We start from the raw sequence: 14,632 nt of genomic DNA on the forward strand, positions 1-14,632 counted from the left end.
CAGTGCTCGTCAGATTACAGCACTTTTTCTACTGGGATGCATACATCTTTTTTTCTTTTTCTTCGCCTCGTTATCCGCGGATCGTTTTAAGCCGGCAAACAACGCTGAAACTTTATTCTCAAAGAGAGGCGAACAAAATGGAAACTTCACCGCATACGCGACTGCACGGCAGCATATGAAACAAAACCTGTACACGACACCCATAGCCAGCAACGGGTCAGCAGGTGTGAAACAAAACCGACCGCGCTTCAAGGTGACGCCGCTCCAGCATGCGCCGAGCGCAAAAACACACACACACGGTCGGAGCGTTATTAAAAGGGAGCGCCAAACGGCAGTTTCATGACGCGGTCGCAGGTGCGCTGGGAGGGGGGCGACACAAAGTATGCGTCCCGGAGGTCCCGATCTACGGAACAGCTGTGTCACGTTCTACGCCGCGCCGACGCGGAACGCCCGAAAAAACGCCCGTTAGAACTCGGCCGCTTTGATTCGCGCCGACACAGGTCGTATTCGAGCCACGGGTTTCGAACCGGGGTCCGCATTTGGACCCACGGCCCAACATTCGACACCGGCTGGGGGCCGGCGCAGGAAATCCGCGCGTGTAACCTCGTCGGCTGCTTCGCTCCAAACCACGGCTGCGCAGTGCGTGTTCCGTAGCAGACGACGCGAGGGCCGCGCGGAGAAGCCCACCTTGCGCGTCAGCTGGCGCTCGCAGATTCTGCAGGCCGCAGCAGAACAAAGCACGCGCAAGACACGCACAAAACGTGCGGACACTAGAGAGGAACGGAGGTTCTAAGCTCACCTTTGAGTTTCACAAGAGCTCGTCGCAAGCTTGATCTGCGACGCGCGAACACACACGGTCCTGGAGGGGCTCCGACGAGCCTTCGCAGCTGAATCCAACGCGGAGACGACTTGGCCGAGGAAGAGGAATCCGTGTCAAACCACAACACCGAACGGCCGGCATCTCTCGACGGCATCACGTATTACGAGAACCAGCTGAGGCACACACACACACCAACGGTCCCACTACTACGACCGCGTACGAAGGCGACGGAGTGTCATCCTTCTCAATTTTCTTCCCCTTCTCGCTTTCGACGGAGCGCAACGGCGACACCTCCGTGTGTGACGGGAGCGAGCGGAGAACGAACGAACGAAACCAAAGACAAAACGCTAAACTTGTGGGAGCGGCTCACTTGCCCGACCACACAACTTTTTGATATTGCTCAACAGCTTCTCCGTGCGCGAGCTAGGCCTAGGCCGAGCCGCTGCTCGCCGTCGTCTGCGATCGTCGCCGGCGCGCACAGGAAGCGAGGGGGGGCGTCCGTCCGTCCGTTCCCGCTTCTCGAACCGATCAGGCGTGCGCGACTCGTCGAGCGCTCTTTTTTCGCCGCGAGTTGTTTTAAGGTACGATCAAAAGTGACCTACCTTGGCTTTCCTCCTCGCTGTCGTCCGCCGACGGGATCGACGCACATTTCTTGTTGTTTTTCACGCACACACAAACTCGTACCCCCCCACACACTCCGCTCGCGCAGCAGCGGGCCGAGACGGTCCGGATGTTGTGATAAGTCACGTGACCTACGCCGACCGCTGGTCTCGGCCAATGGGAGGCAGGCGCGGCAACCCGTCCCGACCACAAATGCTGGTTTCGGGTCGCCGACGGACGATTATCCCTCGTAGCGCTAATCCAGAAGCATTTTCTCCTTCTTTTTCAACCACGTTTGCCTGGTACTCAGATCGACACGGGCACCGTCCGCAACACGTGCTGCGCTCAAAGGCCTCGGCGCTGCACGCGACAATCGGTCGCCATTGCTGCGGCGGGGCGGTTTCTTTCAAGAGATGGCGGAAGCTCCCGACAGAGAAGCCGGCGTGACAACGTTAAAACACGCTCTCTTTTCTTTTGCATGAGCAGGCACACACCAAACAACGGGCTGAAAGGAAAGGTACCCTCGTTTTCTGAGCGGCGGCCAAAGGCACTTCAGCCTAGGAGGTGAAGTGAGCCGAGGGTTTTCGGAAAAGCAGCCAAAGCCTGACGTCACCAGGGCGAGCTCTGCTGCAACTTAGAGGCACCTAGAGCGCGATAAAGCGAGGGATTTATTTTTAGCCGCTCTCCGAGGGGAGCGCGGATTAAAACGAGCTCCGGAGCGTCCGGCCCAGCAACGCTGGCACACATTCTTCGTTTCACCAAAATATTTACGCCAAAGCGACGTCAGCTATGACGTGGCGAGCGGGTGAGCCTGACCAGACTATCTTTTTTTTTCACCGTCAGCAAAGCGCCGGTAGTTGGTGTCCCGGCTGGGGTTGCAGACGTATTGCGCGCGTCCCAGAACTGTTCGCTGAGCTGACGGCTTCGCAATTCCGACGGCCGTGGCCTCGCTCGCCGTGGGTCTACAGCGTGCGACTCTGGTCGGGAATGTCGCCAACGCCTGCGACAGCGATTCGTCGAACACGAGGCAGCGGATGCTGCGGTGGTCGTTTATTTGGCAGACGCTCCTGACGCGCCGATGATGTGGTTGGCTGGTAAACCATCGGATACCGAGTGAAAAGTTGCAGACGCCGGCAGTGTGCAACGTGTCGACGACCCCGCAAACCCGACGGCAACTCCAGTAACGTATGGTAGTTTACGTTAAGCGAAATCGTGTTTCGAAATGACGGCAGAGGTTAAACGATTCCCGACGGCACTGAACACCCGACGGCACTGAACACCCGGTAGCACAGAGAAATTCTGGCATTTGTAGCAAACATAGGTGCCAGAATTTTGTATTTGAGAATAACTTTGGACAAGGTTTGCACGCAGACATATCGAGCTAGCAAACTGCAAAAAAAAAAAAAAAAGTGACCCCAGTGGAAAGTCTATGTTTAATCCTGAGCTGAACTAAAACCTTGGCAATACCTCTGGTTACAAGCCATTCATTTTTGCAAGCTTTTAACTAGATCATAGCTACGCCTAACTGTTACAAAGCAGACGACAGCAGTAAGCACCAGTGCACAGAGGCTGAGAAAATGGCGTCTCAATAATTCACATAGAGTAAGACTGCAGCACCCAAGACCTAATAAATTGAACTTCCACGATGGTCGGCCATAATGCTTTCAATTACATACTTTAGCGCATTGACAGCAGTGCAGAATGCTTCTCGCAGTTCAATGCCATTGCTCTCAAAGGATTTTCAAGCACAAGAACAAGACAGGGTTCTTTCCCTTTAGCTTTTATTACAAGAAAAAAAAAAGGTTTGGAGGTCTCCTTACGCTCACTTTCACAAACACCTTCCAGGCACTCCCAAGCCCTGCCATTAAATGGCAAAGGCGTTCTCCAACAGTCCATCTCTCCAGTCCAACTCCACACCGGTGCACACACATCTCACAAGCACTTCAAATGCACACGCGTAACAAAGAAAAAAAAAGCACACGTTCAACCTCACCACTCTGTTCCGTGCGGTGTCTGCAAAAGGTACAAAACTTCCCCTTTTCTCTCTCTCTCTCTCTCGCCTCCTCTCTTACTTAATTTAGTCGCCATAATTTGTAACTTGTCTAACTAGTGCAAGCGGTCACCTTGCTGGCAAGTCGAAAACGCTGGCCCGCAAAATATTTACAATTCGCCTCCCAAGAAACAGTGGACGTAGAGGGAAGCTTTGACGGCACTGTGCGAGCCAAAAAGCATGCAATGAAAGGAGGACATGACAAAAGATTTGCTCTTTGCATTTCTACTAGAAAAATATTAGGACGCAATACGGTACCACGTGTCTGGCTAGGATAAGTAACCAAAGCCCCTTGGGAACCTTTTAAACCTGCTGGAATTGCGGTTGTCGAAAACGGCCCGGGAATGCTCACGTGAGTGCGTGATCACTGTTGCTCTAGCAAACACTACACGATTCTGACAGCCTGCCAGCTACCAAAAGAAATACATCAAAGCGTGATTCACTAGCAGGGGGCAATTCAAAGTGCTCTGCTACAAAGCATCTAAGAGGAAGGATAGATGTAAACCTGCCACAATACTTGCTTTGTTGACGCAAGTCAACATTAATTAGAAATGACGAAACAAGTGCAAAGTTGTCAGCGCCAAATATGAGACTCAGAGATACTGCTAGTCTCTACGTGCACATTTCAAAACAAAGAAACAGATTAGAAAAATTTTTTTGTCTAACTATCGTAGCCCACAATATCGCCTGTTTTCTGTGGCCCTATAGCTAACAAATCACATCAAATGATGAAAAATAAAAAAGGTTTCAAATATTTTCATCGAATCAAAACTAAAAGCAGGCCATTTCCAGCACTACATCTGTATCCTAACTAACAACCTCCGAGAGAGTTCAGCAAGCTAGGGCTAGAAAACGTTTTTTAGATGTCAGGTATCGTAAAGATAACACAAAATTTCACCTAATATCCCAAAGGAGCAACTAACGACATGGGCTACTAGAACAAAAGACTGTAATTGTGCGCAAAACTGAGGTATAATAAAAGTGAGCATCTTAAGGCTGCTGCTGTTTGTGTCCTAATGCAAACTTTCAGCATGCCCTGAATTCCGGATGCACAGAAAGCTAATATGATGAAAGTCGGGGAGTTATTGTTCTAAAGGTATGAATGACATGACACATGTAATTTCAACGGCGTATGCTAAGCAATGGAAGCTATCGAAACGAGAAACAGCACTAGCGTTTGCGCATTCCTGATGTTAACAGAGAAAAAATTTCCACGGTGCTTTGATGTCCTTCCAGAGAACCTATTGAACTCGATCCCGACTTATCAGGCTTAAAATACCACCTTAAGTCTTGGTATGGAACCTTTTCTTTCAGATTTCAAATGCTAGGTGCAAATTGACGCACAAAAAGCAGTTAGCTAAGTTGCATCTTCGGATAATGTTCAAACTGAGTGTGTTGTGCCAAGGCTACTAACCAGTGACATCAGTGTGCGTTATCAGTGAACCACAAAGCATGAACAAAGAAAAATAAAAAGACATTACATAAAACTGTACTCTACAAAATAATGTTAACGCTCTGAACATTTACTCTTGAACACGGCTTTAACCACAACCTTTGCAAAAAGCAGTTTTGCCTGCATGTTACACAGCGAGGCTTGAATGGCTTTTGCTGTTTCACGGCTCGAATTAAAAGTTGTAAAGGAATAATTCTCAAAAATTTTATCCTAGATCACACAAAACAATAAATTATGAATACCATTCAGTTCAAATAATCTGGTCGCAAGGAGATACTACATTGCATAATGACTTGAATATAGGTAAGCGTTGTTTTATCACACAAAAACGCTCCTTAAAACTGGTCAGGTCAGTACACGCCAAGTCTCCATCAATAAGTTTAAGAAATTATACGTTGAGGTCTACCTAGAATATTTTTGCTCACTTTCAATTATGGCTCTGACCTCAAACAATCGACTCGGTGCTAGACCCATGTTCTAGGAAATACGATGGATCTGGTTTCAAAAATGACAAAAAAGAACAGTAATAAGCCCAAAAGATGTATACGTCTTAGGCTTCAGGGCAAAGTCGACAGTTCTAGAAAGTTTATATCAAAAAAGAGCTGTTTCCCTCCAGAAAAGTTCTGCGAAAAAAAAAAAAATCAATTACAAGGAGTATTTCCAGCTACAAAGTACCATCACTAATCAGCTGAACACAAACTCCGAAAAATCCCTGGGAAGAGGAACAAGAAAGAGGAGGAACTGTCACAGTTCTTGTTCTTGCGGAAATAAATTCGACAGTAGTACTGTCAATAGGACACGATCGGCACACACATTGCACACTCTGGTCCGTCAATGAACACAACACGTCGCCAAAAGCTTGCGGAGAGAGAGCAACATCGAAGCAGCAGCAGCAGCTCCTCCCCACGACCACTTGCAAGGGAAGCCAGCACGAGCCAACGGACAGCCAGTAAAGTGCCGGCTAAAGCCATCATTAAGAAGCGTCGTCGGCCTGGTTATAGGTGGCTTTGCGAACTTCATCGATGGCCTTGCACCAAGCCAGGGCATAGCCTTCGGGGTCTTCTAGGTAGTATGTTCGGTTGGGCTGCAAGGAGTGTCCACAGAACACACACACATGCACATTTACTTTCAGTTTCTAAGCCATGATGCTTGTTGTATATTGAAGAATGTGCTGAGCTCTGCAAATACAGCGTTTGGCATCCAGTTGCCGAGCACAAGGTCACGGGTTCGAATTCCAACTGCACAACAGCCACATTTTGGTGGAGGCGAAACTCACAAAAACCGTGTGCTGAGCAATGCTGGTGAACATCGGAACCCCAGGTCAATCTACCTGGACTTAGTAATAACTTTAAGAGGGTTTCAAACTGGGCTAGTTGGTTGTTAACACGGTCATACATAATTGCGCTTTCGAAATGACAGGAACAACACAGAACACAAACACTGGTGCACACCAGTGTCTGTGTTGTTCCTGTCATTTCGAAAGTGCAATTACTTGTGACAATGTTAGTATAATACCATTACCCCTTTAGTGAAAAAAAGTCACAGATCAAGCCTGGCACTGTAGTGAGCCAATACTGAACAGATGAAAGCCCCCATCACACTTGTCTGAAATGCTCGAGTGGTGCTGTATAGATGAAATGTAGCTGCTTTGCTAAAGGCAGAGTGCTTGTGTCTGTGAGGTTCTTATGTCTATCTGGCTGTGCTCGGCGTAAGTATTACCAGAGAAAGTGAATGCGTGCTTTATAAATTCACTTCATTACCTCTGCACAGCGCCGCTTGAGCTCTCCAAAACAAGTGTGATCAGTACCATGCAAATCATGGTGCAGCTTATTTTTCCACACTGAAAACCTCAGTATTTTCGAGTTCTCCAATTTTTTTAGAATTACCGCAAAAAGCTGGTAGCCTGAAGCAAAAATTCAACCTGTACTAGTCACAGACTCTACTCTTCCTATTTAAGGGGGGACACTGGTCTTGAAAAAAACATTTTTATTAATGAAGTCACAGTTATGAAATCTTCAGGGAATATGTATTTTTGTGTGCCGATTCTAAATATGTCATTTAATTTCAAGTAAAACAATTACTTGAGCACTTATGCACTTTTTATGCCAGTATTTTGCGGAGAGTTTTGAAGAAAATTTGCTGCGGGAAACTCGTTGAAATGCATGCCATTGGGTTCTCTTGACACCAAGGAATACAATAAGGGTGAAATTATCATCCTGGCTATCATAGAACTTGAGTTATAGAGTTTTGAAGTTGTCGCTTCAGAAATGAGAAGAAAAGTGTGTATTCCTGTTTCTGAAGTGGCAGCTTCAGGACGCCATAACTCAAGTTCTATGAGAGCCAGGATGATAATTTTACCCTTATGGCATTCCTTGGTGTCAAGAGAACCCAATGGCATACATTTCAGCGAGTTTCCTGCAGCAAATTTTCTTCAAAACTCTCCGCAAAATACTTGCATAAAGAGTGCATAAGTGCTCAAGAAGGAATTGTTTTACATTACATTAAATGACGTATCTAGAATCAGCGCACAAAAATACCTGTGCCCTGAAAATTTCAAAACTATGACTAAATTAATAAAATTTTCTTTTCAAGACCAATGTCCCCCCTTAAAGGCAGCAAGTTTGATAAATGAGTCTCGCAATGAGAAGAGACTGGCTGACTAGCTAGTCAATTTCCAGACTCTACTAATGCACCACACCTCGTTGTCTACAGAGGGCTTCTATGCAAATAAAAATTCTTTCTCTCTCTCTCTCTCTCTCACTGTGGCCCAGCTCCGTTTAGATAGCACTCTCATTGCCCGGAGGGCAAGTGTGGGAGTTTTTTCAGTTGAGACATACTCGGGCCCCGATGCCAATACCTATGTACACAGAGCTCTAGCTAAAGAAAAAAATCGACTACCCACGCTGAAAACATCCTGAAACAAGTCTGGCACCCATGCTATAGGGCATGTGGGGGGGAAAAGGAACATACCATCAGGACATATCATCAGCGACAGAAAGCTAAGCTAGACTGATCAATTACCCTTCATGAACAAAGCCAGCATTTTAAGGCGGAAGCCTTTAATGCCTCATCATTGTAAGCAGAAGTTGTCGACAGAAAATGTCACGCTTTTCAATTGGTCGTGACGTCACAGTGCGCGAATTTCAAACGGGGCCAATTGTACTTTGGCTAATAACCATGCAACCAATTAAAGGGATTGTATAGTGATTCTCCAAGTTAGTGGGACTTACTTAACCAATTAGCCTAATTAACCTTCCTAGTCAGACCAGATAAATAAATAAAACCGAGTAGAAAATTGGCCGAGCTGGGGAATCGAACCCCGGTCTCCGGAGTGTGATAAGAGCACGCTACCACTCCGCCATGCTAGCTCGATGGCTTGGAATGAACAAAGGCGCGTCTAGTGAATACGGTGTCTTCGTTCACTCCCATCTTCCTCCCTTCGCGTAAACCACCGAGGTATGAGACACTGATACATTTGCTTTCCTCAAAAAACAATTTACCGACGAGCAAGGCGTAGAACCTTTCCTCAAAAAGCATTGCATTCAAAGGGCAACGCATTGCGCCTAACGGGTGGTGGCGTTCCGTGGACCGCCTGGCAGCGCTACAACAGGCTGTCGCGTTCCACTTCTAAAGGCCAAGCTAAAGAGTCATTAATTTGCAGTTAATTAATGCACCAACAGAATGTGAAGTGAACAATCGCGTAGCAGAATGCAGCACTCAGGCTTTCGCCTTTCACCACTTTAGCCGCTAAAGTTCCTCGCAATTTTTTTCCAATCAAACTGCGCCATGTAGCTGAGAAAATCGCAAACGAGGCCCACGATTTCCTCCCACATTCAATGCCTCCCCGAAATAGGAACAGTGTTGCAACACATCTACGACAAGTGCCTGTTTTGGTGGGTCACAGGAAACTGCGCATCTTTAGCCAAATCACACCAAACAAATGGAAGCAAATCCCCTTTTCAAACATTCAGACTGATCAGACGACCATTTGCTTCAAAATTGAGACAGACAAAGCCATCACGCTGTCATGAAGCCTAGCTGCCCCCTTAATGCTGAGGCCTCGCTATTTGGAAAGAGTACGAACGAACCTAGAAGCCTGCGCTTGGCTTTCGTTTCCGAAGTTGCTAGGCCTGAGAGCTTCTCAATGGTCGAGTGGAAAGCATGGTCCAGTCTGGCCTACGTACGTTTTTCCACAAGTCAGTGGTATTTCGTAGACAACTCCGACGGACGCTGCTTGAACGATCGTGCACGGGAACATGGGTTATCGCTAACAACGGGGGAGGGATCCAATTTGGCTAAGCATTGCCTGTCCTGCAGTCACTGTCGGCCACGGCTTAATGAGATTAGAGTTCTGGGCAAGAGTCGAGATTCAATTGCACGTGAAGTTATGGAAGCGTATTTCATAAAGAGAAGAGGACAATCATGCATCAGTGATTCTTCGGTTGCACTAGCCTTTCTCGATAAGACGATGTAAGTTCAGACCTTGGTATGCTACTGATTGCCACATGATGTATAATTTCGATGCGCATGCTCAAAGTGCGTTCTATTTTCTTCCTTTAAATATGTGCTTTGCTTCTTGAATAAAATCTGTTGTAAGTTTGCGCTCGTCCCGTAACCTGTCTTGTGTGTGTGTGTGTTCCGCGCAACTGCCATGTCTGCAGTATTTAACCAACTAGCCCGACAACACGTTCTACTCCATCAAACTGCTTTCCCATTCAGGCAACACTTCCACTCGAAATAATGTCACAGGTGAAATCAACGAGGCAAAAGTGGCCAGTGAAGGATTCCCAGGCACAGTTACTGGACACCCGAGGGGCGTCAGTACACATCCGCTCTAACATTTTTTTTTCTGGCTCAACAAATCTCCTTTCTCAGTAAAAGTGACATAACTGCAACCTTGGGATGCCAAGCACCCAACCTCGCTGAACTCAGTGTTCCCTTTTTGTGCCCCTCTAGAGGTAAAGGCTAAGCCCTGGGCACGGGTGGATCACATCCGCACAACACGGAGCACATCTGCATGTACAGCTGCAACGGAAAAAGAATGGCACAAGTGAATCATGACCGGAGCGAAAAAATCGCGACACGCGGCGCTATTGTTGCCAAGTACGCGGATAGCGAGAGTGCCAGGAACATTCCATTTCCTAAAGCGGGGGTGGCCGGCAGAAAGCAGCCCACCTAGACATTCGCCCATCAGAAATGCAGCATTTTAAACGAACGCCTGTAGATGTCTTATCTGCCAAACCATGTGCTAAAATGGCTAAGCACATAGCCTCGTTTTATTTATTTTTTTGCGCTAACGTGGCGAGCAATGTTATCTTTATCACCGTTTTTCTTCAGAAATGTGCTCGGGATGCACTGTCAAAAGTAACGTGTGGCATTGCCTGCTTTCGGATGGGCTGCTTTTTGCCGGCCACCCCCGCATTGGAAAGTGGAATGTGCCAGGCACTCTCGCTATCTGCGCATACGGCTACAATAGCGCCGCGTCTCGCAATTTTTCCCCTCCGGTCACGAGTAACTTGTGCTAATATTTTTCCGTTGCAGCTGTGCTACTGCACTCACTATGACTTGGAACGCATTTGAACTGAACCAACAGAATTTCCCACTTTACAGAAAGTCAACAGGCCTCCACTTTATAGTAAATCAATAGGCTTTCGCACAGAGCACCAAACCTGCGCAAGTATTCAGAGTACTCAGTTCTTTGCATCAGTGGCTAATTGCAACAATCTCCTGCAACACTAGTCTTGCGTTGGTTCGAGAACTGAGCTCCTTCCATATCTTCAGCAATGCAACTCATACTGAGCGTGTTACTGCATCCGCATCCACGAGGTGCAAATTCATTCTGTGGGGCAACAGTTGCACGAGAGAATTGCAGCATTCTGCTCGCGCTTCATCAAAGAGCTGGAGCCAGGCCACAGAAAAAAAAATTCAGGGGGGCACTTTGTTGACCTAAAGTGCTGTGGGGCGAAAGCCTTAAACGCGGTGTTGCAGCTTGTGTCACTGATGTGTGGTTAAGATGTTAAGCGGAACGCGACAGCGTCTTGCAAACGCTGCCCCGGAGTCCATAGAACGCCATCGCCCCTTTGGTTCTACGCCTTGCTCGTCAGTAAATTGGTTTTTGAGGAAAGGAAATGTATCTGTCTCTCATATCTCGGTGGACACCGGGAAGGGAGGATGATGGGAGTGAATGAAGACACCATATTCACTAGACCCGCCTTTGTTCATTCCAAACCATCAAGCTGGCATGGCGGAGTGGTTACCGTGCTGGTCTCACACTCCGGAGACCGGGGTTCGATTCCCGAGCTCGGTCAATTTCCTACTCGGTTTTATTTATTATTGCGAAAGCAATACTACTTGCACTTTCACGCCTTTGCCGTGCCGCGGCGGTGACCACCATTGACCTTCATTTGACATTGATTGCATTAGATTGGATTAGATTAGATTAGATTGGACTGGATTAGAGTAGATTACATTAGATTAGAGTAGATTACATTGGACTGTATTGAATTGGATTGGATAGGAGTGGATTTGGACTGGAGTGGATTGAACTGGAATGGATTGGATGGGATTGGTTTGAATTGGATTGTATAACCGATGCATCACCACAAGTCTAACCACAAGCACCACCACCAGCTACACTACCAGCTGTACCATGGCGTAGGTACGGATATTGCTTTCGCAATTACCGGGCTTAACCAAGCTAAGCCACAGCTAATTTTTTATCTGGTCTGTTAGAAAGGTTTAATTAGGCTAATTGGTTAAGTAACCAATTAACTAAACTCAGTCCCACTTACTTGGAGCATCACTATATGATCCCTTTAATTGGTTGCATGGTTACTAGCCAAAGTACAATTGGCCCTGTTTGAAATTCGTGCACTGTGACGTCACAACCGTTTGGACCAATTGAAAAGTGTGACATTTCTGTCGACAACCTCTGCTTACAACGATGAGGCATTAGGGGCCTTAAAAAGAAAAAGAAGGAGAGAGGGGGGAGAAAATCGAAACAAGAAGCACGCACGCTCACCGTGTGCACAAAGAAAGTCTTGAAGTTCTTGGGCTCGGGCCGCAGTTCGGGGGACCAGGGAATCTCACCCTTCAGCACCATGGCAGCAGGGTCCACGTAGTACAGGTGGGGACCCGTCGTCAGCAGCAGCATCCGGCGACGCGCAAACAGGCCCTGTTTCATTCGTTCAGAGGAAGATCAGCAACCAAGTGCACTACTGTTGCACCACACGAAGGACGACATATTGACCAGACATGGCCAGTTAAAGGTGCACTGAAGAGGAATCTGAACTTGTCTTTTTGCAGCGGGAACTCGATCTACACGTTCCTAGCTTTCTTAGAAACTGCGATTTACTGCCCTGTGTGGCCGATTTCCCCAATTAAATCGAATTAACGTCCGGCTCCCGCCTTTTTTTTTAAATTCTGCCTCGTAGGTGGGCGGAGTCGACCAACGCGTGGAGCGCCTTTCACCCAGTCCCGTGGCGGCTTGCCGCTCTGCCATCGGCGGAGTAATACGTAGTAGTCCGTAGTAGCAAATAGTTCGCGCGTATTTTTATTTATTCGGGCTTATTTTGCGGCTATATTATCTGCGAATGGAACTATTTATTCATGGAAACCTAAAAAACAAAATAAAGCGAAAGCAAAGCCTCCACGGGACTGGGTGAAAGGCGCTCCACGCGTTGGTCGACTCTGCCCACCGTACGAGGCAGAATTTTAAAAAAAAGGCGGGAGCCGGACGTTAATTCGTTTTAATTGGGGAAATCGGCCACACAGGGCAATAAGTCACTGTCTCTAAGAATGCTAGGAACGTGTGGATTGAGTTCCCGCGGCAAAAAGACATGTTCAGAATCCTCTTCAGTGCACCTTTAAGGTAGGCCACAAAAGTGAAACAAAAGCAGCTTCTCTGCACAGCAATCTTTATCATAACCTTTCCTCGGCGGACGTTAAATGTGCAAGCATGCTTGATGCCATTGCTGGCGTTTATTTTAAACAGGAGAACAGTAAGACAGCCTCGCAGCCGGCAGCTTTCTTTTTTTTTTTTTTTTTGTGAACAGACTACAGACAAAACCATCGCAGCATTGGTAGTTTTTACACAAAAGACGTAGACCAGGCATTCTAACTCAAGGTCGATAGTTGTTCTGCAATCTCATGGAAGACGAAAGGCACTTCTAAGTCAACAAAGAAATAAAACTCAGGCTTGCAGGACAAGTACGTTGCTACAGTTCCAATGCAAAAAAAAAGCAGAGAAAAAAAAAAACAAGGCATTGAGAAAATGAGAGGAGAAGGACAAGGCAGAGCTTGTAAGTGTGTCCTGCTGTTTTGTCCTTTTACTGCATTTCTGTAACAGAACAAGCTTCTCGACTGCCCCTCATGAAGCGCTACATGCAGCTCTCCTTGACTTGGCACCCCATTCAAATGCAACCTGTGCTTCGAGCTTGCTTCCTTTCAGAGCTGTTTCCTCTACCACTGCCCCCAACACCACTTTCACCAGCAAAGTGGTGTTCGATGAAGATGGTGCAGCCATCGGACGTGGTCGATAAGATAACGTGGTCCTTCGCAACGTGTCACCACAGTTGTTGCCACCATCGTGTTGCACTCCTAGCGCCCTCTGGTGCTGGTTATTGCATCTACCAACGAACGCCTTTCTCAAGGTCAATCTCAACAACCATCGAGCCCATGCCATTCTCCTCAGAAGACTGCACTGATGGCGGAACGTTCGTGCCCTCTGGTGCTGCCCACTGGAACTACAACTAATGCCATGTCAAACGGCACTCTCCTCTCCACAGCCATTGATGCCATGTCAATCTCACCCATAGAGTTTCTTACTATTACCTAGAGGGAAAGCTGGCGGCGCTGCCCTTCAGCCACCATGGACGCCCAAAGCATCATGGGGCGGTGAGCTACTTGTTGCGGCACAGTCGTAGTTTTTCGGGAACACGGAGTGGCACTACTGAGACCTTTCATTCCGAAAACGCTGTTCGTGTGTGCGCAGACGACTTTCGCGCAAACGCAGTGTGCAAAAGCCATAGTAGTGAAAACGTGACGACACACGACGCCAATAACAGGTTTTACTCTTCCGAAATGCCATTAAAAAAACTCTTAAAGTATCTAAGCAACAACATTTTTTTTGAAAACATATTTACTTTTAAAAAGTGCGCTTGTTAATTACGCAATATTAGTTTTTTTAGTGTTCATCACTTGGCCAATAGGAGAGCGAGTCGTCTCTTATTTTGGGCAAACTTTGCACTTAAATGCTTTTCTGCTCGTTTGTTGCAATCATTAGACCAGATATTGAATGCTAGGACGTTTGTAGTTATAAAACAGCTTAATTTTTCTACTATTTTTTGGCCAAAAGTTGTAGTTCTGCAGTCGGTAGCTCACCGCCCCATGATGCTTTGAGCGCCCATGGTGGCTGAAGTGGTCTCGAGGGGTCGCCATGCAAACTCCCATAGACGGCTTGCCAGCTTTGCCTCTAGGTAATAGTAAGAAACTCTATGATCTCACCAATACGTGCCGCTGGTGCAGCGCTAGCGCCATCTTGTGCTGCACTTTGGAAGCGTGCACCATTCCCCTCCCTGTCACACGGGCAGTCTCGGCGCCCACTGAGCCACCGGCTAACTCAACAACATTTGACCACTGCAGCTCAGTGGTTTTCCAACAACCACTCAGCACTGGCCCAACTGAGGTATGCACGTGGTTCGACCGACAG

At 47.3% G+C, this 14,632-nt stretch overlaps 2 protein-coding genes across 6 annotated transcripts in view; both read right to left on the reverse strand.

The window, feature by feature from the left end:
* Mrtf (Myocardin-related transcription factor) overlaps positions 1 to 974 on the reverse strand; it is a 285,116-nt gene extending 284,142 nt beyond the window's left edge. Inside the window, exon 1 of the mRNA XM_089540975.1 lies at positions 800 to 974. Coding sequence (XP_089397101.1) covers positions 800 to 974 — 175 coding nt within the window. The remainder of the gene's footprint in view (positions 1 to 799) is intronic.
* Positions 975 to 4,181: 3,207 nt separating this feature from the next.
* Positions 4,182 to 14,632, reverse strand: part of Pdk1 (Phosphoinositide-dependent kinase 1) — a 71,819-nt gene continuing 61,368 nt past the window's right edge. For all 5 annotated transcript variants that reach the window (XM_089540979.1, XM_089540978.1, XM_089540981.1 and 2 more), the window contains 2 exons: positions 11,945 to 12,097; positions 4,182 to 6,007 (listed from right to left, as the gene is read on the reverse strand). In XM_089540979.1, coding sequence (XP_089397105.1) covers positions 5,897 to 6,007; positions 11,945 to 12,097 — 264 coding nt within the window. In that variant the 3' untranslated portion in view covers positions 4,182 to 5,896. The remainder of the gene's footprint in view (positions 6,008 to 11,944; positions 12,098 to 14,632) is intronic.

Source organism: Amblyomma mixtum, chromosome 4 (assembly GCF_055824585.1).
Source record: "Amblyomma mixtum isolate Tamu chromosome 4, ASM5582458v1, whole genome shotgun sequence".
Classification (NCBI taxonomy): domain Eukaryota; kingdom Metazoa; phylum Arthropoda; class Arachnida; order Ixodida; family Ixodidae; genus Amblyomma; species Amblyomma mixtum.